The 21012-nt window shown below is 37.6% G+C and overlaps 1 protein-coding gene across 6 annotated transcripts in view; it reads left to right on the forward strand.

Moving 5' to 3' along the window:
• The window catches only part of LARP7 (La ribonucleoprotein 7, transcriptional regulator), a 61969-nt gene that overhangs the window by 33088 nt on the left and 7869 nt on the right, over positions 1-21012 (forward strand). For 4 of the 6 annotated variants that reach the window (XM_042796358.1, XM_042796359.1, XM_042796354.1 and 1 more), the window contains 10 exons: positions 4834-5049; positions 6497-6597; positions 6711-6794; positions 9932-10096; positions 10736-10844; positions 12416-12790; positions 13902-14031; positions 16895-17052; positions 17937-18055; positions 20840-20999. In XM_042796358.1, the coding sequence (XP_042652292.1) occupies positions 4842-5049; positions 6497-6597; positions 6711-6794; positions 9932-10096; positions 10736-10844; positions 12416-12790; positions 13902-14031; positions 16895-17052; positions 17937-18055; positions 20840-20999 (1609 nt within the window). In that variant the 5' untranslated portion in view covers positions 4834-4841. Of the gene's footprint in view, positions 1-22; positions 195-4833; positions 5050-6496; positions 6598-6710; positions 6795-9931; positions 10097-10735; positions 10845-12415; positions 12791-13901; positions 14032-16894; positions 17053-17936; positions 18056-20839; positions 21000-21012 lie in introns of those variants that run through there. The other 2 variants (XM_042796360.1, XM_042796355.1) reach the window with 2 other exon arrangements.

Below are 21012 nucleotides of genomic sequence, written 5' to 3' on the forward strand. Positions count from 1 at the left end.
GCCGCGCATGCGCAGGCGGCGCCGCGGGGCTTTTCTCCCTGCGGGGGTCGCGCGTCGCGTCGGGACTGACGACGGTCGCGGCGACGGGTCGGCGGGACGGCGCGGCCCGGTGTGTCGTCGTCCCCCTTCTCCACCCCCCACCCCCCCCCCGCGGTGACGTCGCCTGGCGTAGCCGCGGCGGGGCGCGGCGGCAGGTCAGCGGGGCGCGGCGGGGGGCGGCCGGGCGCGGCGGCGGCGCAGACAGGGGGCGCTGCCGGCCTCCCCCCCCCCACCTCCCTTGCCGGCCCGGTGCGCATGCGCTATGCGCTCCTCGTGCCGCCAAGCGAGGCGGCGGTCGTTGGGCTGAGGCGGGGGGCGGTTGGTCGGTCGCCTCAGGCGGAAGGCGGCAGCCGTCTGGTCACGGCAGCGTCGCTCCCGGCGTGAACGGCCCCGCTCGTCCCCCTTAACCCGTGACCTGGCCTTGCCTGCGGTGGCCCTCAGTCCCCCTCCCCGTACCCAGCTCCTGGGCGTGTTTCCCTCCCGGTGTCCGCCTTCTCCCGACGCGGGTGGCGCCTTCCTGAGGCTTTCTAACCGCCCCTGCCCCTCAGCGTCTCCTTGAGGCTCTGTAGTGACTTTGCCTTCAGGTGAAGCCCAGATTGTGCTGCTGGCTGTGGTGCCTTCGCAGGGGGTCAAGACTTGATACCTCGTATCCGAGGAATGGGTCCCCTGTTGAGGGGGGGACACGGGGAACGGCTGACTTCAGGCTAGCGTGTGCACACTTTCTTTACTATTTTATGCATACAAGGTCTGTTTGCAGTAGCAGCAATGCTGAAACCTGCAGTGGTTAGTACCTGTGCAACTGGCAAATGCATGGCAGTGGGCCTTCTTGGTAACGGGGGTTTAGCTACTTGCTGCACTGTCAAAGGTTGAGTTGGGGTTAGAAAAATCTATTTCATGGTGTGTCTCTCCCCTTTGTCTGAAGGGTGAAGAAGATGAGGTTCTCCTGTTGTGCAGTGTTTCTGGGCCAGTCTGCGTGTAGCTGCTAATATAGCAGCAGAATGTCTTGCTTTTGTACCCACCTTCCATCTTGCTCCCAAGTGTGTGTTGCTGTTGCTTCCCTTCAGCTCTGCTGCTTGTTCAGCTCGTTAATGCGTTGGTTTAACCCACTTATCCAGCAGGGAAGGACCAGAAAATAACAGCTCATGTTCAGGTCACAGAGTTGAACTGTCTTACCAGAGGGTGAGATAGTCTGAGGAAGGACTGTGAAGCAAGGAAGATGAGAGAGTTGGGCTGCCCTTTTTGTGTCAGTGGACTGTTGGTTCATATACCTGAATCCATTTAATCATAGTCTGGTGTTGTGGGTCTGCATTTTATTAAAAACCCACTTTCTGCCTCTCGTGATGATGGAGAAAAGGGTAACCACCACAGGACTAACACTGTGAGGTCTGCCTGTGTCTGGAAACACCCGTCACTGTCGTGTGAAAGCAAAGCCTTTTCTGTTCGTGAGCACACTGGTTTTGTGACATCTCTTGAATGCCTTAAATGTAGGTTTATGTAATGTATTGGTTTCATTGCTTAAGATGGGGAAAACCCAGGACATTTTCTGTGTTTAGGTTAAGAGAATTGTGCTAGCTCTCATGTGTTAATTTTTTTCCTTCCTTAGCTTGCTTTCTGTAGAGGGAAGTTACAAGTCAGGATAAGAATTTAAACTGCTGTAGCTCTGCCTGTGTGTATGTTAGCGTAAGAATACCTGAGGGGGGATTACAGAATGTGTCTTTGAAAGTAGTTTCAAGTTTGCTGAATACTTGCATTTATTTTGGAGTAAATGCCCAGAAAGGGAAGTGTTGGCACTGCCTATGGAAACATTTTCATTCTATAAGAAGTATTTTGAATGATTCTTTCTCCTTCCCCTGCACCCTCTTGCCCCATTTTGCCATTTAAAATGCCCAAAGAGAGCAAGCATTTGCATCAATGCTTAATATAAAAGAGTAAAGGATATTTTATAACAGGACCCCTGTTTCTTCCAGACTCTGGATTACAGTTAAATTTGATCATGTTTTTATAGATCTTTGTAACAAGAGATGTATGGGTTTGGAACTTGGCTGTGTACAGGCTAGCACCAACAAGTTTATGTTTGCCTTATAAAGAGTATAGTTTCCACAGATTTGTGTGGACCTCTATTATTTTCGTTTACATTATCTTTGCTCTTTTAGAGTTCCCTCCCCTGCTTAACTGTCCCTCCTTTCCCTGGTTTCACTCTTGCACATAGAAACTGTGATTTTATTTCCTTTGAGGAAACCTAAGGGATTGCGGCTGTTCTGGTTAAACAGAGTGAAGTTTTCACCCTACTTTTGCCTTCTTCTGATGTTAATTCTTAATCAGAATATTGCTTGCAGGTATGGGGCTGGCAGTGTAAGAGGTAGCAAGTCAACAAAAATGCACTTATACCTTGGTATTGCAGCTTTCATTGCATTGAGGTTTGTGGGAGTAATTGCATATTAAGAGAACACCAACAAAGAAAAGTGGGTGCTTACTTATAAACAGTATTTTCTTAAATCCCGAGTTTTATTTTAGTATTATCTCAGGTATTTTAGTATCATCTTAGGTATGTGTATTTCACTACTAAATTCAGATCCCAATTATAGATTCATAGCTGACATTTATTCTGACTTTGTATTTCCAAGGTCCTTCAAAGTAATTTTCAAAGTAATTTTCTCCAAGCTTCATTTCTAAAGCACATGGCACAAAATGAGGGGTGGAGGGAGAAGCCCAGATTACAGTTTACAGCTGTTTTTCTTTGAGCTTGAATGAGAATGTCTCTCCTGGGAACGAAGTCCCAAGGCTGAATGACTCAAAATGCATGAAACTGTTAGATGGCTTCTTAAAATAAAGCTTTGCTGTATATAAGCCACATTCATTATATGTCAGTGTGGTCACTTAAAACTGCTCAACCACTATAAGAATCCCATAATGATGCTTTACCTTTAATGGTGCAACTCACTATAGCCCTCAGCTAAATAGTATATTGTTCTGCTGATTGTTAATATAAATATCTTGCTCAAAGACTCGAATGAAACTTGAACTTCTGCTACGTTGGGAGTTTTACCTGGCTTATCTTTTCAAGGTAATTGTTGACCTTTCACTATACTGAGTGGTCAGCTCACAGCAGGGAGAGAAACTGATATCCGGCTAAGGAAGCCTGATTTGCACAATAATTTGAAGACCATTTCCATTTTTGTCATCCTGTTGTAGAGGTGGGCTTGCTCTCTGATGGCTGTACTCACGCTTCCTCCTATGTTGCCTTGGCAGAGAGCTGAGAAGTCTTTCATATGGTGATTGCTACATTAATTACTTTAATTTTGGTGTTAATTTAATTTTCAAAAAGCTGTCTGCTTTTGGCAGTATCGCTTTGTTTTGCTCATGTAAAATGAAGTACTGTGGTGACTGGCAGTTTTCAAGGAGGACTGAGTAGCTACACTGACTTGAACTGTGAATAAAAAAGATTAATTGATGCATTAAAAAGCTTTTACATTTTTCAAGGTAAATTTGTACATTTAAGGCACTTCCCTCTAGTTAGTCCCCAATTTCTGTGGGCCCAATACTGAAGTTTCTGACAGAACTTGCTTTGCCATTAAAACCAGTGACAGTTGGTGAAAGAGCCCTAAGCAAATAAAGGAAAAATGTCTCTTTAAGCGTAGCGCATACTAATTGCCACAGAGACTTGTGAGTAAGAATGTGTTAGAACATATTCCAAAGCAGGATTGGAAGATTTTTTTAATTACTGCTCTTTGATAGGGCCTTGGCAATTGACAGAGTGGTTTGCGTTTTTGACATCACAAAGACAATTTTAAAACCAAACCTTATTATTACCAGACCTGCCATGAATACTAATTAGGTGTCCAAGTATATCTTTACATTGTATTTATTTTTATGGATTAATAGATGATTCTCATTTGGAGGTCATACCATAAATTTTTTCAGCGAGCTCTTCAGCTGCTCCATGTGTGTCAATGTGTAACCTGTTTGAAATCACTGGATTTACAATATATGCCTGCTGAGAATGGTCCTTTCGCCAGCCTTTTCAGAAGTCTTCTATATAATCCAGCTGGGTGTTTTTCCTGCTTTCCCTTCTCTATAGAAGGGTAATTTCTGAAGTGTATAGTGCTCTGGGGTTTTTGTGTGTTTGTTCTGGTGTTTTGTACGGGGGGATATGTGGAGTGGAGAACAAATTATTTCTGTCTTTTTTTTCAAGTCTAGGAATATGTATTTATTGGGAGGGAATTTGATTTTTAGGTTTAGTTTTTGTAGGCTCTCTTTAGCAAGTAGCTTGCTTTTCTGGTAGCAGGGATGTGACGTATTATTAAAACACACTGTCATGTGCACAAGTACTTTAAAATATGTATATTTTTTATAGTGCTACCTATCTGATAACTTGCAAAAGCAATTGGAACTGTGAATCCCATGGCTGCTGCTGAAATTCAAAAGCTGCTGTTAGAAATCTAACAGGGAGGGCAGACTGTTCACAAGGTGTCCTGAATTAACACAATAGTACAAATTTTAAATTAAAAGGCTGCGGTTCAGTATCAGCATGCCTCCAGTGAATCTCTGTGTCTAAAGGGCAGCAGTAGGTGCCATGAGACAGGAGTTCCAGCTTAGTCTTCACCACACAGTTACTGTGTAACCTAATTTTCCTCATCTGCTATATGCTTTCTTTTTTTTTTTTTACAGTACAAATAATGTCACATAGTCTCACGGGGGATGTGGGAAGTTTTTTAATGTAAGATAAACCAAGAAGGTTTACTCCTTGAAATAAGAATATTTTTATTTGTCTCAAAGGTTATATTTTACTTTCAGTTGACAGAATGACAGGAATGGAGACTGAAACGGCAAGAGACAAAGCCATGGAAGAAGAAAGCACTGAACAGAAAAAGGAGAGAGAGAAAAAGAAGAGGTCAAGGGTTAAACAGGTGCTGGCAGATATAGCGAAACAAGTGGATTTCTGGTTTGGCGATGTTAATCTCCACAAAGATAGATTTCTCCGAGAACAAATAGAAAAGTCCAGAGATGGGTGTAAGTTTATATTCACTATATTTCAGTAAGCAGATACGTTTAACTTTCTTCCTCACTGTATTGCTGGTGACAGTTACAAGTTATTTTGAGGTGCATGTCTTCTCCTGGGGGAAGACATTAATGTCATGTTGGAAACGAACATTAGGATTAGCAGATCAGGAGGCAGAGCTTGGTACTAGTTTTTAGAAATTGTATTTAGTGTTTCTCTTTTCCTTTCCTTTACTACCAGCCTTGTCACAGGCATTTGCCAGGGTACAAATGACTGTTTGGGAGACCTGATTTTCCTTGTTTAACTTTGTATAATTTTAAGAGTAAGCAAACAAACAAGGGTCATTCTGCCCTCAGAGGTATAGTACTTGACTTGTAGTATAGATACATGCAATAATTAAAATGTCACTTGTATCTATATCTAACTGCAGATCCTTTTTTTTTTGTGTTTTCAGCACAAGTTTGATATGTGAGAAATTCTGTATTTGCATATAGGGCTACTGTGGGTCTCTTTCCTTTAGACAAGTTTTGAGATGGTTTATTTGAATTCAGAATAGGAAATTGAGCTTGGTTCTGAAACAATTTCTTCTTCAGAAAAGGTCAAATACACTTACACATTAACTGCAATGACTAGTATGCTTTTGCTTTAGAAAACAGTACATGTGTGGTAAATACAGTCTGTCAGTATAATTATTCAATTAACTGTGTTATGCCAGATGGGCCAGGACTGTGGTATGTAAAAAGAGGTCATCCTTATCCATCATCACAAAAAAAAAGAAGTTTCCACAAGTGTTTACTTATTTTTCTTTTCTTAAGGAGTCCATACTTATTTGAAATCAGTCATTAGTCCAGTTGCATTGTGTGAAACGTCTAACCACCTAACTGTTTGGTGTAGTCCTCAATTATATTGAACTTCAAGCCAGTTTTAAAAAAAGGGCCTTCATAGTAATAAAATTTACCCCACATTTTGTAGGGGTATTAGAGCTTGGGTGTCTTTAACTTTTTTTATTAATTTTCTGTCAGGGTTTTAGCAGCATGACTCATTGCAACTGAAGTGCAAGCAGGGGCTCTTTTGTGTTGGAAAGGCTGGGTTAAATACTTGAGTACTTGGAGAGGCAGGTTTTCAATGCTAATTGTTTTTGTATTGTAAAACTACATCAGAAAGGGGGTTTTCATCCTTTCTTTTCAAAGACAATAGTTATCAGTGGGGAGGTAAAAGAACAAAATTCCTTTGATAAAGGTTAGCAGAGAAGAAAATTAAATCTAGGTTTACTTGAAACTTTAATTTTGATGGTAAAAATTGTCTGTAAATCCTTGGCAGCATGGTTACATACTGCACTTATGACTTGGAGATTGTTTTACAAAAATACTAGCAGGGTCTTAATGTCAGTTTAGAACACATAACTAATGCTTTCTCGATTACTCTGATTTCATCATTTGCATCTTTTTTTATCCCTAGATGTTGACATATCGCTTCTTGTTTCTTTCAACAAAATGAAAAAATTGACTACTGATGGAAAATTGATAGCTCGAGCAGTTAAAAGTTCATCTGTTGTAGAGGTATTTAATATCTCACTCTCTTGTATTTGCTGCTGCTGCAGCAATAATGATAGTAGTATTGAAGTGGGCAATCATCTTATGGAAAATGCTTGTTCATTTCTTGTTGCTTTTAGTTGGATTTAGAAGGAACTAGAATCAGAAGACGCCAACCCCTGGGTGAGCAACCAAAGGATGTGGATAGTCGTACGGTCTATGTGGTAAGGTTGTACTTGTATATGCCTCGTGTCTCGCAGTGCTTTATTTCTAACTGAGGAAACTCTTTTAAAAAAGCGCTCTTTCTGTGAGTGCAAAACCTACTGTGTATTGTCTATGACAATCTAATTGCATAGCATTATTTACTGTATTAAGAACATAAGAAGAAAACCAACATAAAGCAGCCACAAAGTTTTACCAGAAGGCAGATTTTTTTTTTTAGAGAACATCATGGATTTAGTATAATAAATGTTTACATAAAGTATAAAAGCGAATAGAATTTGATTGTCTTTTTTTTTTTTTCCCCTCCAAAAGAAAAGAACGGTTTGAGGGAAGGAAATGCATTATAGGTGTACTGAGCTTGTAATGTGAAGACCCATAGAGTGGGGTCAATGTAGATGTTTAATGCAGTAAATATCTTTTTGTATCAGAAATGTATCTGTGCATCAATATTCTTGTTAACACAGGGAGGGACTGTGCAGCTGGCTGGCTACGGGTGCTTGTGCAGTGTACATAAGGGAAATAAATTAAGCCAAGGCAGGTGACCACTAGCAGTGACTGTGGCAAGAAAGGCATTGGCCTGGTACATCAGTTTCTTGTACCAGCTTAAATCATTTTAAATGCTGAGCAAAGAGCTGCTTCACTTGCTAGTAAGAAAAGCTGCACTTTCATTTAGCCATTACTGCTTTTTCACTGGGCTTTTTCTAGTTAATGGCATTAGAGGAGCAACACTGGTATCATGAAATACTTAGAGATTACATTAATGGAGTCAGAGCTTTAGTATCATAACGTTATTAGTTTTATCAAGCAGGATCTTGCTGAGTTTGCAAGATATCAGGGTTACTTTCCAAAGTACAGTCTGTTTACAAAATCTGCTACTGCAAATGCCTTTGGTTTTGTAACACAAAAATACTATTTTAAAGGCAGAACATACATAAATGAGCTAGTCTTATTTTTAGAGGGCTTTAAAAAAAAAAAAAAATTCTCCTAATAGGGCACTATCCTGTGGCTACCTTGATACTGAAATGATTCATTAATTTAAATGAAAATAGCTTGTGCTGCTGGAAAAAATGCCACATTTCAACATATTTCAGGTGTGTCAAACAGTTACTATGTTGTTGAACCACTTAAGTGATAGCATGGAAAGAGAGCTAATGGTTGAACTGTCACTTAAAATCCTGTGCAACTTTTTAATAGATTTGAAGCCAGTGTGGAATTTCCTTTGTCTCTACAGAAAGCTTTTCATGACTAATGTCAATTTAGGTTATAGCTGTAGCTGTTAGCAGCTAAATTAGTAATTTCAAGTAGGCACCAAGGTTTCTGTTGTGATAATGTATAATGATAATGCGCAAAATGCCAGCCCATCCAGGTGAAGAGAAGCTGGATTACTCTGATTATCCTGCTCTTTAACAAAAGCCCAGAAAAGGGGAATAGGTTTTTTAAGTACAATGTGCCAATCATAGCATTTCTCTAACATGATTACAGGGACTGCTTAGAACTTCTCAAATGCTCTGTATCATTTTTGGAAAAGATACTCTAAATTTAGTGAGCTACATAGCCTATACATAGATAAATGTTTTTTACTTTTAAGCTTTACTGTAAGACCAAAATAGATAACTGGTGTGTTTTGTGAGTTATTGAATTCATAGAGATCTTAGAGAATATTTAGCTACCCATTATTTTCTCTTACTGCTCTCAAAAAGGGTGCATTTTTTTCCTTTTTAAATACTAGTGTATGAGGTATCTGCTCTTTATACTGCAATTACAGAAATGTTAAGCCATGTTAAATGACTGGTATATAGCAGTGGGGGGAGTAGAAGTAGTCAAAGTGTTGGTAAATTTTGTTTCATTCTGGAGTAGGTGAAATAAAGATTTTTATGTTGGATTAATACAAATGTTACAGTTCAGTCCTCTTCTGTGAAAGATTGTCTCCAACAGTATGCTTTCTGAATTTACGCAGGAAATCAAAGCTTCATTTCTGAACAAACAGTTGAGACTTAAAGATTTGTTTCTTTAAGGAATAGTAACTACACACTATATATATTGTATATATGCTTTATATTTTTTACAAGCTCATTTAATTTTGGGGAAGTTTTAGTTAAATTTCTCTGAAATAGTCTTATGGTTATTGACTTTTTTTTAATACACTTTAACATAAACTACACTTTGACATACACTATTTTGTACTTATCCCTTAATATTTTTGAATCTTCTTGTAACTGGCTTTTCAACTTTATATCAAACCATAATGAAATGTTTTTTCTCATGCAGACTAAGTTCATGCAAAAAGTTTTCTACCTGAATGTGATAAATAATGTTTTCCTACAAGGAAAACTTTTTAATGCAGTAACTTGCCATGAAAAAAATGAAATATTGCTTACTCTCCACTGTTGTTTGGGCAAGAATTTGAGAGTAGGTTTTTAAAGTGTTCACTTGGGTCTGTTTAGAAATTGTGATGGCAGGATTCTTTGATTGGTGAAGGGAAATGTTTAGGAACTGAGACATGGTGTCTGCAAGCTGCTAAAATGTGTTGCTATATTAAGGAGTTTATAGAAATAAAAATCTGACTGTTTTATCATCCAAGAAGCTGGCTAAAAGTTTCTGCTGCATCTGATTAAGTAGGCCATAAGAGCTAACTGCTAGGCTTTGAAATGTCAGCTACTAGCAGGAATTTATCAGTTTGAGTAGTGACTCTTCACTGACCTGCAAGAATTCTTTCTGTGATACCTGGATTACCAACAATACATAAAGAAAAAAAAAATCCTTGTGCTTTGCACTGGGTAGTTTGAGACAATGCAGAATTATGTTTGCTCAGAGGTCTTAAATTTATGAAGATATGTCATGTTGCAAAGATACAGATGCAGGTGAGGTCTTAGTATCTGTCATGGGAAGAAGATAAACCTATAAATTAAATAGATAATATGTTTTTTATAGGTATGTGAATGACTAGAGATCCATTTTCAGATCACTGGTTTTACTGCCTGAATACTGTGACCTCTCAACAAGAATACTCACTGAAATAAAAAAAGTCGCTCAACATTGTCACATCAAACTTAAATATTTTTAATGAGAAGATGTCATAAACCATATGATACAATGGTGGTACAGTAGGGAGAAAATGACATTTCTTTTTTATTTTTAGGAGCTGCTTCCCAAAAATGTTAATCACAGTTGGATTGAGCGTGTGTTTGGGAAGTGTGGTAATGTAGTTTATATCAGTATACCCCGGTATAAAACTACTGGCGATCCAAAGGGATTTGCTTTTGTTGAATTTGAAACTAAAGAGCAAGCAGAGAAAGCTATTGAGGTGAGTAATGGTGCCTCTGGTCTGTTAACATTCTTCCTGATTGTGATATGGATGGTTTACTAGTTCACCTACTGGATCTTAGAGGAATTCCTAAAATATCAGAATTTAAAAACTTGACTTAACATGTGTTATGTTCCTGTCTCCTACCCTCAGACCTCTGGTTAATTCCCTAATTCTTTAAAAGTGTAATTCTGTTAAACTGGAGATCTAGTAGAAGCATAATGGGTATTTTTTTGAATAATTTTGGTTGACTGCTCTTGGAATCTTTTATGGAAATAGAAATCTGTGTAACAGTACAACGGCTATTAAATTTCATCAGACAAGCGTGGTCATACCTAATTCTCTGTATTTAAATGTGATTTGAAAGTTTGAGAACATTTATGTTTCAATATCGTAGTGATAACAGGTGCATAAAGATATATCGCACTAATAATGTGAAATCAAGCAAGCTCTGCACTTAAAAAGCAAACAACAAAAATAAAAGCCACAAAAAACACCACTATACCTCTGGAGTCACAAGGGACTATGTCTTTCTTGAATAAATGTAGAACTGCTGGTTTTAACTTGGATGGAGATTTCTTAAAAAATAAAATATGGGTTTTAGTAATGGTTTGTGGATTTTAATTTTTTTTTTAACAGTTTTTGAATAATCCACCAGAAGAAGCACCACGGAAACCTGGGATTTTCCCCAAAACAGTAAAGAATAAGCCTGTTCCTGCACTAAATACAAGTAACAGCAGTGCAGTAGGTAAGTGTTATTAAGTTACTGATACAAAGAAAAACTGTTTAGTGCCTCAGCTTCTGAAGAGAGAGCTTTGAACTGCTGTGTTACTGCAGTCTAATCTCACGTTTCTTAAAAGCTTTATAAATACATAATTGCATGTTGCTGTTTGTGGCCAATGTGGGCTTAAGAATGAAAATGTAAAACTGAAATACAGTAAATTTCTGCCTTTCTGTTTTCCTACTTGATGAACTCAATTTTTTCCTCTGTTGCCAGCTATCTCCATTAGTCATTGTTAGGCTGGCAGAGCAGCTTTCAGACTGTACGATAAATTATTATCTAAGCATTTAGCATTAGCAAAAGACAAATTTAACACGGATTGTTTTAAAAATACTTAGTATTGAAGGGAAAGATACAGACATAAGAGCAAAATCATACTTAAATGTTAATAGTGTTCAGGTGAGTTTGTGATCATCTGACATATTTCAGAGCAAACCTTGTGGTATTCTCTCTGCTGAAACTTTCTGAGAGAGCTATGAAAACAGTGGGTTTCTGCCATTCTTCCCGTTTGGAACTCTTGCTGTTTCTGCAGAGCAGTCTATAGTGGAATTAACTTTTTACAGCGTACTGACAATTCTACTTTACATGATTCATAATTACTTGTAAAAATCTGGATTGTGTTGCTGAGAAAAGAACCCTGAATGTTGAGCATGTTTCCAATAAATACAGTCTATTACAACTTATAAAGCAGTGTCACAGTATTGTTGAAGCTTTGATCACTGCAACATCTTTCCTCGTTTCTGATACTATACTATTTCCCAGACTTAAATCATATTCCCATCTTTGTCATATCATAATGAGTCACATTATATTCCTCATTATTACTAATTCTTTGCTACACCAGTAACTACTGGGACAAAAAAAAAAATCAAATTAAAAACATGCTTTTTAAACCATGCTTTAAACCCACTTAAGGTACTCTCTACTCCTTCATACTGCATCCTGCCTATGACAACTTTGAAGCAAGTAGACGATATTAAAAATAATTTTTTTTTCAGATTGGTTAAGTCAACATTCTTTAATTTAGTAGGCAAATACTTGTTTATTAATAAACAGTGCAATAGATAAATTGGGCGGAGTATCTCCTTTTATTCTTATAACACAAATCGACAGTCTATATTTATTTTCTTGTCTTTGTTGTTTGGCCTGGAAGAAGGAAGGTATCGCTTCTCAAAGGCAGGTAAGGGATGACATAACAAAATGTGCATTTGTTAAGGAGAAGCAAAGAAGTCTAGCTCCTTTCTTTTTAATTTGAGAGTAAGTACTTCAGGAATCCTGTCATCAAGCTGCCCAGAGGTCTTTCTCACTTTGTGAGACTGAGAGTCTTATCTGTGTTTTTTTCTCTTCTGCTTAAAATGCCTAGGAAGAACTCTGGAACAATGTATTGCATCTCTTGTATTTAGAGATGGCAGAGACAGGCGTTTCACTTAACATCCCAGATTATCATGACGCATTGTATCAAGATTATTTACTTAGGTCAGTTCATCTCATGTAGTTTTTAATCATTGGCAGTTTTAAATACTGTGTTTTTAATACAGAAGAGAAGAAAAAGAAGAAAAAAAAGAAATCCAAAATCAAGAAAGAGAGCAATGTGCAGGCAGCTGTAGAGACAAAGGAATCAAACATGAACACTACAACAGAGCAAATACCCAAGTCAAAAAGGCATAGGACTTCATCGGAGTGTTCAGAAATGGAGGGAACTGAGACTCATAGGCAGCCCTCAAAGAGAGAGAAAAGGAAATGGGACAGAACAGAAAGCTCAGAGGTACCTTGGGAAAGCAGGCCGGGGAAGAGAAAAAGAACCAGCTCTGGAGATGGTGAGACATCAACTCCAAAAGTCAAGAAAACTGTTCAAAAGGATGAAGTTAGTCCTGTAAAAGAGGAAACAACAGAAGCTCCGAAGGATTCCAATGGTAAAGTTTGTTGCATGTCTTTTCAATATTTTCATTATTTATATGCAGGAATGAAATCAAACGGCAGTTTTACCTCTTGCAGGTTACAAATGGCAGGTTTAGTGATGGGGGAAAAGTCTAGATAAGGAGAAAATCTTGAGTTAAAGAAACTGCTTTCTTTGCAGTTGAAATTGTGTTTGTAGTGGCCTAAGTTAAGTAAATAGGAATCTTAATATGCTAGAGGGTAACAAGCAAGTGAGGAAAGGGGGATTGTAAAGAACATAGCTGGAAAGCAACAAGAAATGTAACAAGTGTAATCTGTGTAATACAAACGCATTAGTGTACTGACTTTTGGAGGATAGTAGGTTTATTACTTGGATTACAGATTACTGAGTAAGCCTTTCAAGTGCTGGTGAAAGATTCAGAAGATGAATTTCTGTCTTTGGAAGACTGAAAACCTAACTGGTGAAAGGTTGTTCTGCTTGGGTCAGTAGGTGAAAAATGCTTATATGGTGAAGGCATAACATGGTCAATTTAGGAATATGTGGTGTTCCCTGCAGTTAAATTTAAGCCTGGTAATGAGTCATTCCAATGAGATAAGATGCATGGAGAATAAGAAAGAACTTTCAACACTAAAGCAGGTAAATCTTGTCAGAAGTAAAAATAGTTCACAAAGAAGTTAATAGAACTTCACTGAGGTAAAGTGTGGATTAAACAGCCTAGGCAAATGGCGACAGCATAAGAATCTAGATAAATAAGATTAAAGTACAAAAGAAAAAGCTGAAGATCCTGACTTCTTAAATGAGATAAGGAAAAATATAAAAAAAAGCAATAGATGGGATTAAAATGTGCATTGAAACCATGTTTGGGTTAACAACAATCCATGATAAGGGGCTGAACTCAGGTAGTTGAGAAAGTGGAATAGAAATAGGTAGTAATATGTGATTTTTGCAAAACTGTTCTCATTCAGATTTAAATCAGAGAACCAGCGTTCATTAAACTATTTATAATAAACGAACTGATACTCTGCCATTTTATGCAAATATTAATTCAGGCTGTATTATACAATATATGTATCTTGCAAGTATCTGTCAATGTTAGAACTAATAATTTATTTTGGACTTTTTAATAGACATTTCTGCAGAAGATGACAAAGATAAAAAAGACACATCCCTTTCAAAATCTAAAAGGAAACATAAGAAAAAACACAAAGAAAGACACAAAATGGGTGAAGAAGTCATTCCACTCAGAGTACTCTCCAAGTAGGTTATGAAAGTGATCTGTGTGACTAGCTTGCGGTACCTGGTGGATGGGGCGATATTTATTGTTTAGTTGCTTCATAACCTTTTAATACCATGAGCATTCCGTAATTGAATTTTTTCTCAGCAGTACTGGGAACTGATGAGTAATTCCTTTGCTTGTGCAGGAGTGGGCTGGCACAAGAAAAACTGCCTTCTTAAAGGGGTGCCTAATTAATTTCAATAATGGAACACCAGAAAATGGTCTACTGCTGCTCATGAGTGTGAGACCAAGACCAAGAATCCTAAATCACAGCTTGTTCCATTTGATTTTACTCACCACCTCTGGTCCCAAATTAGGCACAAGCTGATTGAGAAATCCATGTAATAAATTCAGTAAATTCTCAGTCTCCACTGGGTCACTTGGCAGTGCAATTTGGTATTTAATTAACTGCAAAAGGCAGTAGAGGTGGCCTTTTGGCCTTTTATTTTTTTTTCAGCTCAATTTTTTGCTTTTCGCCAAACCTCGGGCACTTGAAACATTTGTTTTTGTTGTTACCTGGTACCTCGTTTTAAAATATTTACAAGTGTTTTCCTAGAACATGTAAATGTATGGATTTTTGCCAAGTTACAGGAAATCATAAAAACCATGTTTTACATACTTTAATTTTTATTGTTCAACAGGCTTATATACAGTGATTTCACAATGCTTCCAGCCTTTGAAATGGTTTTAATACAGAGTATTTAATCTTTGTATTGTATGTCTGACAGTCCATCACCATTGCTAAAGTGCAATTCCAATTTTTATACAACAGAGTTGCAGATTAGCAACGGTATTAGCCTGTAGCTGAAGAGGTTCAAATACTGAAGTTTTCAAGTCTGACAATTACTGTCTAGTTCTGTCTGCAACAGTAACTGCTTGCTAATCACCATTTTTTTTTTTTAACACGTGGTTCCTCAGTAGTTAATAAATGGATATTCTTGACTCCCAACTTTGGGGTTCTTAGGAGTCACCACAACTAAAACATGGAAGCACTTACTTTTGAGGCATCCAGCAAGTACCTCCATGTTAAAGTAGAGGGGATCCTTGCCATCTTGGGCTATACCGTGATGCAAAATTGTGCTTTATGTTTTTTCACAGGGAGGGCACATGTGCCCTTCAAATACAGATTTTGAGCGTTTTCAGTTGATAAAAAAAAGGATTCACCATCACTAAAACATGGAAGCACTTACTATTCAGGAGTGAAGCAAGTACATCCACATTTAAGTTGTGGGGGTCCTTAACTGGAGAAACTAAATCATAAATGGAACAAACAATCAAGCGAGGGGGGAAAAAAAAAAAGCATTATATATATGGAGTTCTAATAATGCAACAGGAGAAGAAACATGCATATATTACTGGTGTTCAACATCAGGATCCACCGCCACTGAAACATGGAAGCACTTACTTTTTAGGCAGCAGGTACCTCCATGTTAAAGCGAAGGGAGTCCTTAATTCAAAAATTGCTTCCAATTTTTTAACATACAGGCCATGGAAAAATTGTCTCCTTCAATACAGTTATGCTTTTAATTCTCCAAGAAGCATGCCTTCATCTGCTTTACAGCGGAAATTCTTCATTTTTCTTTTCCCGGATCTGAAAATCTCACAACCAAAGTGTAGACAAAAAAGAAAAATCCTGGATGGTATTTCAGTATTGCGATCAGGATTCACCTCTACTAAAACATGGAAGCACTTACTTTTTTTAGATCACAGAAAGCACCTCCATGTTAAAGTAAAAGGGGTCCATAAAAAGCAGTAGTCACCAACGATGCTTGTCCTTTTCGCTGAGGTTCAGAGACTTCTGCATCAAATACAGAGAGTTTTAAATTTAAACTTAACTATAGCAAGAGGGATGGGGGGGGAAGCTTTAAAAGAGCATAAGCATTGCAAATACTTGCCTGACTCATTCCCCATGGTGTTCTCTTCGTTCTGGTCAAGTTAAGAAGTACCTCCTTGAGCTTGTATTTATACCATACCTTGCTATGGAATGGTGTTGCCTTTTTATCTCAAAGAATCATTACGTGGGTCTTTTGTTATTTTAATGTCTTTGCTCTGTTGAGAATGTATGATCCTGGGTGAGTCTGGATGCTTTTTTGAAGTATACAGTTGTCAATGTTAACAGCTAAAACCATTACCACAAGATATCCTCCTCTTTAAAAATCCTCTATCAGCTTGTTTGATAGCACAGATTAGGGTAACAATGAGTCGTTCTCACAGTGGCACTATAGGCATTGTGTTTCTGTGGAGCAAAGCTCTAGCTGTTTGCAGAAACATCTCCATGTTAAATGTATGTAAATATATAAATTGCTTCCATGTGGTGGTATTTTTTAACCAAAATGCATTTGAATAGTAAGGAATGTTCTTATCTCAGTAGGTTTTTGGTGAGTTTAACCAGTTGTTGATTTTCCATCAATGATTTTTCTAGAAAATAAATGACTGATTCTTAATATAGTAACATAGGAGCTGGTTCACTGAACTAATTGAGTTCACTGTCTCTGAATTAACTCTGAATTTAGTGCTATGCTCTGTGTAGTTCCAGTAGAAAACAGTGTTTACCAAGCTGTTCTATACGTTTTCTGAACATGTAAAACAAATTTGGGAGTCACTCTATTTGAATGATCTTTTTAGAACTTGCTTGGAATATTTAAAATCTAAAGCAAAACAATAAAAATGCAGATATTGTCAAGGCTTAATTTAACCTAAGCAGAGAGATCTCTATTTGTAAGAGCAGTCTGCACTGCTCACTAAGTTATTTGTAAACTGTTTTGTCTTAAGTTATCACTGAGGTTTATAAACATAATTTGTTTGTTTACATCTGACATCCTATTCCTGTTTTGCTGCTTATAGGACCGAATGGATGGATTTGAAGCAAGAATATTTGGCCCTTCAAAAAGCCAGTATGGCCTCCTTAAAGAAAGCAATGTCTCAAATCAAACCTGAGCCTGTGGGAGAAATGGAAACGGACTCTTGTGCACAGAAAAAGTCTCATTCTGAAAATGACAAATGTAATCCTCTCTGCGACCTTTTTTGTCTTGTTTTCTTCATGATTCTAGTACACAAAATAAGTGATTTAAGACCCTGGTCTTCCTGAAACACTGCAAAATGGTTTTATTTTCTGTAAGGCTGGTGATTTCTCTGAATGCCAAATATTATTAAAAGCAAATCTCCCTCATTTAGATAGACTTGGGACTAAGGAATTTTATAAGTAAAGACTAAACAAGTAATTTCAGCATATTTCAATAGCACTTCATAAGCTTAAGGATCTTTTTAGGTAATTACAGTAAAAGCCTCAAAGAGGTAAATCAAGAATCCGCTTTTCTGATGATGTAACTTGGGCCTGGTTTGATCAGGCTTAATTATACCTGCAGCGATTTATAAAACAATTTGTGTAAGTAAGGCATTCAGAAAATGTCCTGCAATTGGGTTTTATCAGATTTATGGTTAAAAGTAGCTATGTCCTCTTAGCTAAACTTCTATGCTTTTCATAGGTAGAATTGCTCTTTTTTGTCCTGGTTCCTCTGTACTTCACTAACTTCATTACTGACATTTCAGTGCCTGTCTGCTTATTTTTAATCACTCTAGAGATGGGGGTTCAACTATTAATTGTAATGAACCCTGTAGGCTGTAAAAACTTGTTTAGGAGACCTTTCTGGGAGCTTTTTTTTAACTCACATTTACTACCTTGTGAACAGTCTTGATCCTAGATTGAAAAAATAAATTACTTAATCTGAAGTAGAAATATTTGATGCCCCTTGTTTAATTTCTTGTGTACCTCATGTTCCTTATGTGCTTTCATAGAATCTTTAGTTTATCAAACTAATCAATGTAAAATGTTTTTCTATTCCTTCCCCCCCCCCCCCCCCCCCCCCCCCCTTTTCAAATTGCCCAGCCACCAGTGAAGATTCTGCCCCTCCTGCCAAGGCTAACACAATGGGGCCCCGGTTTCTGAGTGGAGTAATTGTGAAGATCATTAGCACTGAGCCCCTGCCGGGCAGGAAGCAGATCAAGGTAATGCTTTTGTAACCTCAGGGTAGCTGTTAGCCTTTCCTCTTACAGTGCCCACTGCCCCCCCCCCCCCATGTTTGAATATGGAATACTATTTAAACAAGTCTTACTGATTTTTTATTTTATTTGTTAGGCCAGCAGCTGTGTACAGATTCTTCTCTACTACCTGTTAATGGCAGATTTTACAATGGCAAAACAGGGTAAAGAGGATGTTTCAAAGCAAAAATTGGCCTACAGTGTGCTTCAAGCAATGTCAAGTTTATAGTGAAAATAATGACAAAAATAAATAATGCTCTAGTAGATGAGTAGTTCTTTCCGGTTTAAAAGGAGAAGTTGAAGACAAAGTGGATGCAGTGTTCAGTATTGGTCATTGTGTCAGTCATTCCAGCACAATTCAGATCAAGAAATCTGTAATAGTATATTGGGGGGGTTTACCATTAACAGGAATTTGGGGGCAAGAAAATGCTCTCAGCATGAGAAAACAATTGTCTGTCAGTAAGAAGCTCACAAAAACTCCAGTTCATTGAGAGTGACAACAGTAGATCTTGTCCAGTAATTCTTTTACCCTTTTCTGTGTTTTGTTTTTTTTTTTTTTTCTCTATATCAAGAGCTCTTCTCAAATTTAAGAAAAGCGTTTAGGATAACTTAAATTTTGTTTCATGTCATGATACAAAAGTTTCACATGTTTAGTAGAATATTTTCTTTTAAGGAAAATAGCAGTTTTAAGCTGTATCCTTTTCGACTGGAAGTATTAAAAATTTTCCACAGGAAATAACAGGCGTTTTCCAGATACTGAATTTTCCATGAATGTGACACAGGACATTTTCTGTCACAAATTTTGCTTTTGGATGAATAACAACTGAAAAGAATTTGAACAGCTTTAATTCACATTGGAATAAATATTCAGACCACTTAGAAGAATGAGAGAGTGGTTCAAAAATGTGAATTTGGAGATGACTTCTCAAACTACCTGTATGTATAGTCGAGTAGTCCATTTGAAGTCACTGGCTGCTTGCAAGTTTGTGAAGTTTAGTTTGTGCATAATGCTAGGCAAGATGAGAGATGACTCTCACTGAAGACAAAGTGATGATAGGACTTCAGCTTAATGAGTCTTACCTGCCTAGGTATATTTGTAGGCACTTGTCTGAGCGCTGGAGACACTGTAGTAGTTGCCACTGTAATGTTTGAGGGCCCTCACTGTGTTAAGTTTGTGTCAGGACTTAATGTGTTGTGGTCAGGAGGTAAGCTTACTCTTCCGACAATAGCTGAAAACAAACTTACCTTGGTATTTCCAGTTATTCTTTTGGTTTAGTTTTAGGGAAGTGTTTCAGGGAAAACTAATGCATTATGAAAGTAGAAAGGGAAAGAATAAGATTGGGGTGGCCTTTGCCATTATCAATCATGTCTTTGGTTCCCATAATTAGTAGATAGGCAAAATATTTCACAGAATGTTATCAAACAACTAAGGCAAGGTTTTTAGAGGCATATAATTGCAGAACACAACTGTAGTTGGAAGAAGCAATAATCTTTAGTGTGCACCAGAGCTTTTTTGGGTCAGCAGTGGAAACTTCAAACTGCTCGACAATTACTGGATTTTTCTGGCCATACTAGGTGCTTTTATGAAAGGTGTAACTGACAAAACCTCACTTTGCCTGTGTTCCTGGACTGTTGTAGGTACAGCAAACACTGCCACAAAGCAATGCATCTAGGGTTTTTTTCCTTAATCACCTTCCAGAATTGATCTGTATTTCAGATTGTGTGGCAGGCTTAATTATTTCCACACACTGGGAAGGTCTCTGCAGAGTGCTTTTAATGTTATTTTGATATTTTTATTTTTTACTTCACTACTCCCATATTTTGCTATTAAGGTGCTTCTCAAAGATTATAACATTTGCCAACTCCAGTAAACTGGGTCATTTTAGTTTTCCATGTCAGCATGACTTAGGGATACCAGAATTAACAGTGGAAAGTAGCTTTGGTTGGCTCTCAGATGATCTCAAGACAATTGGTAGTTAATTTTTGCTTTGTTTTAAGGCTGTCCTTGGTTGCAGAGGGTTAAAAGCAGTGTGTAATTCTTGAATAGAAGCATCTTACTTGAACTGCCTGCTGTGAACAAAATTGCCTAGGAATGTGTGGTCGAAGTTAATTTCCCTAACAGCAGGTATTGCCAGTGAAGGATTTCATCTGAAAGAGCACATGTGACTCTTCTCCCTTCAGCTGTCAGTGAAAATTTTTAGACAGAGGTCACTTCATAAAGATAGGAAGGGTTGGTTTACTACTACTCATTTTTGAAATAATCTGCTGTGAATGAGCTTGCTTTTATATATTTCATGCATAGGATGAAGTTAGACATTTTTTCCATCACTGGTATATATCAATGTTATAGTACACAAATAATTTTTCTTTTTGAAAAGTCGTCCATACTTACATAGTACTGAAATAAATGGATAATTACTGATGTTCCAATAGTAAAATTATTCTCAGGCAAAAAAATAACATGTTCAGGAATTACTGCTTTAAATGGTTCTTGAAAGGCAGGATAAGAGATAGATATATGTTGTAGGCTCATAGATCAGAATTCAGTTATAACCTTTTTAGGAAAATATATTAATTCAGAACTATTTGACAAGAGATGCATTGATTAAATAAAAAAGTTCAGTTACTTCTACTTCATGACCTTTTTGAAAATGTCAATGACCTACAAATTGAATGGTCAAAAAAAGTCACTCTTTATATTCTTTTTTTAAAGTCTGGTTTATGGTCTGTGTTTCTCACATGGTTTGATAGGATGCTTTGGCAGTGCTGGCTCATGTTGCTTATGTTGACATGCTGGAGGGAGACACAGAATGTCATGTCCGTTTTAAATCTCCTGAGGATGCACAGAGTGTCATGAAATCGTACAAAGAAATACAGATTAAAAACAACTGGAAATTCGAAATTCTCACTGGTAAGACTTCTTT

The sequence above is a fragment of the Tyto alba genome, unplaced genomic scaffold (assembly GCF_018691265.1).
Source record: "Tyto alba isolate M040663 unplaced genomic scaffold, T.alba_DEE_v4.0 Super-Scaffold_23, whole genome shotgun sequence".
NCBI lineage: Eukaryota > Metazoa > Chordata > Aves > Strigiformes > Tytonidae > Tyto > Tyto alba.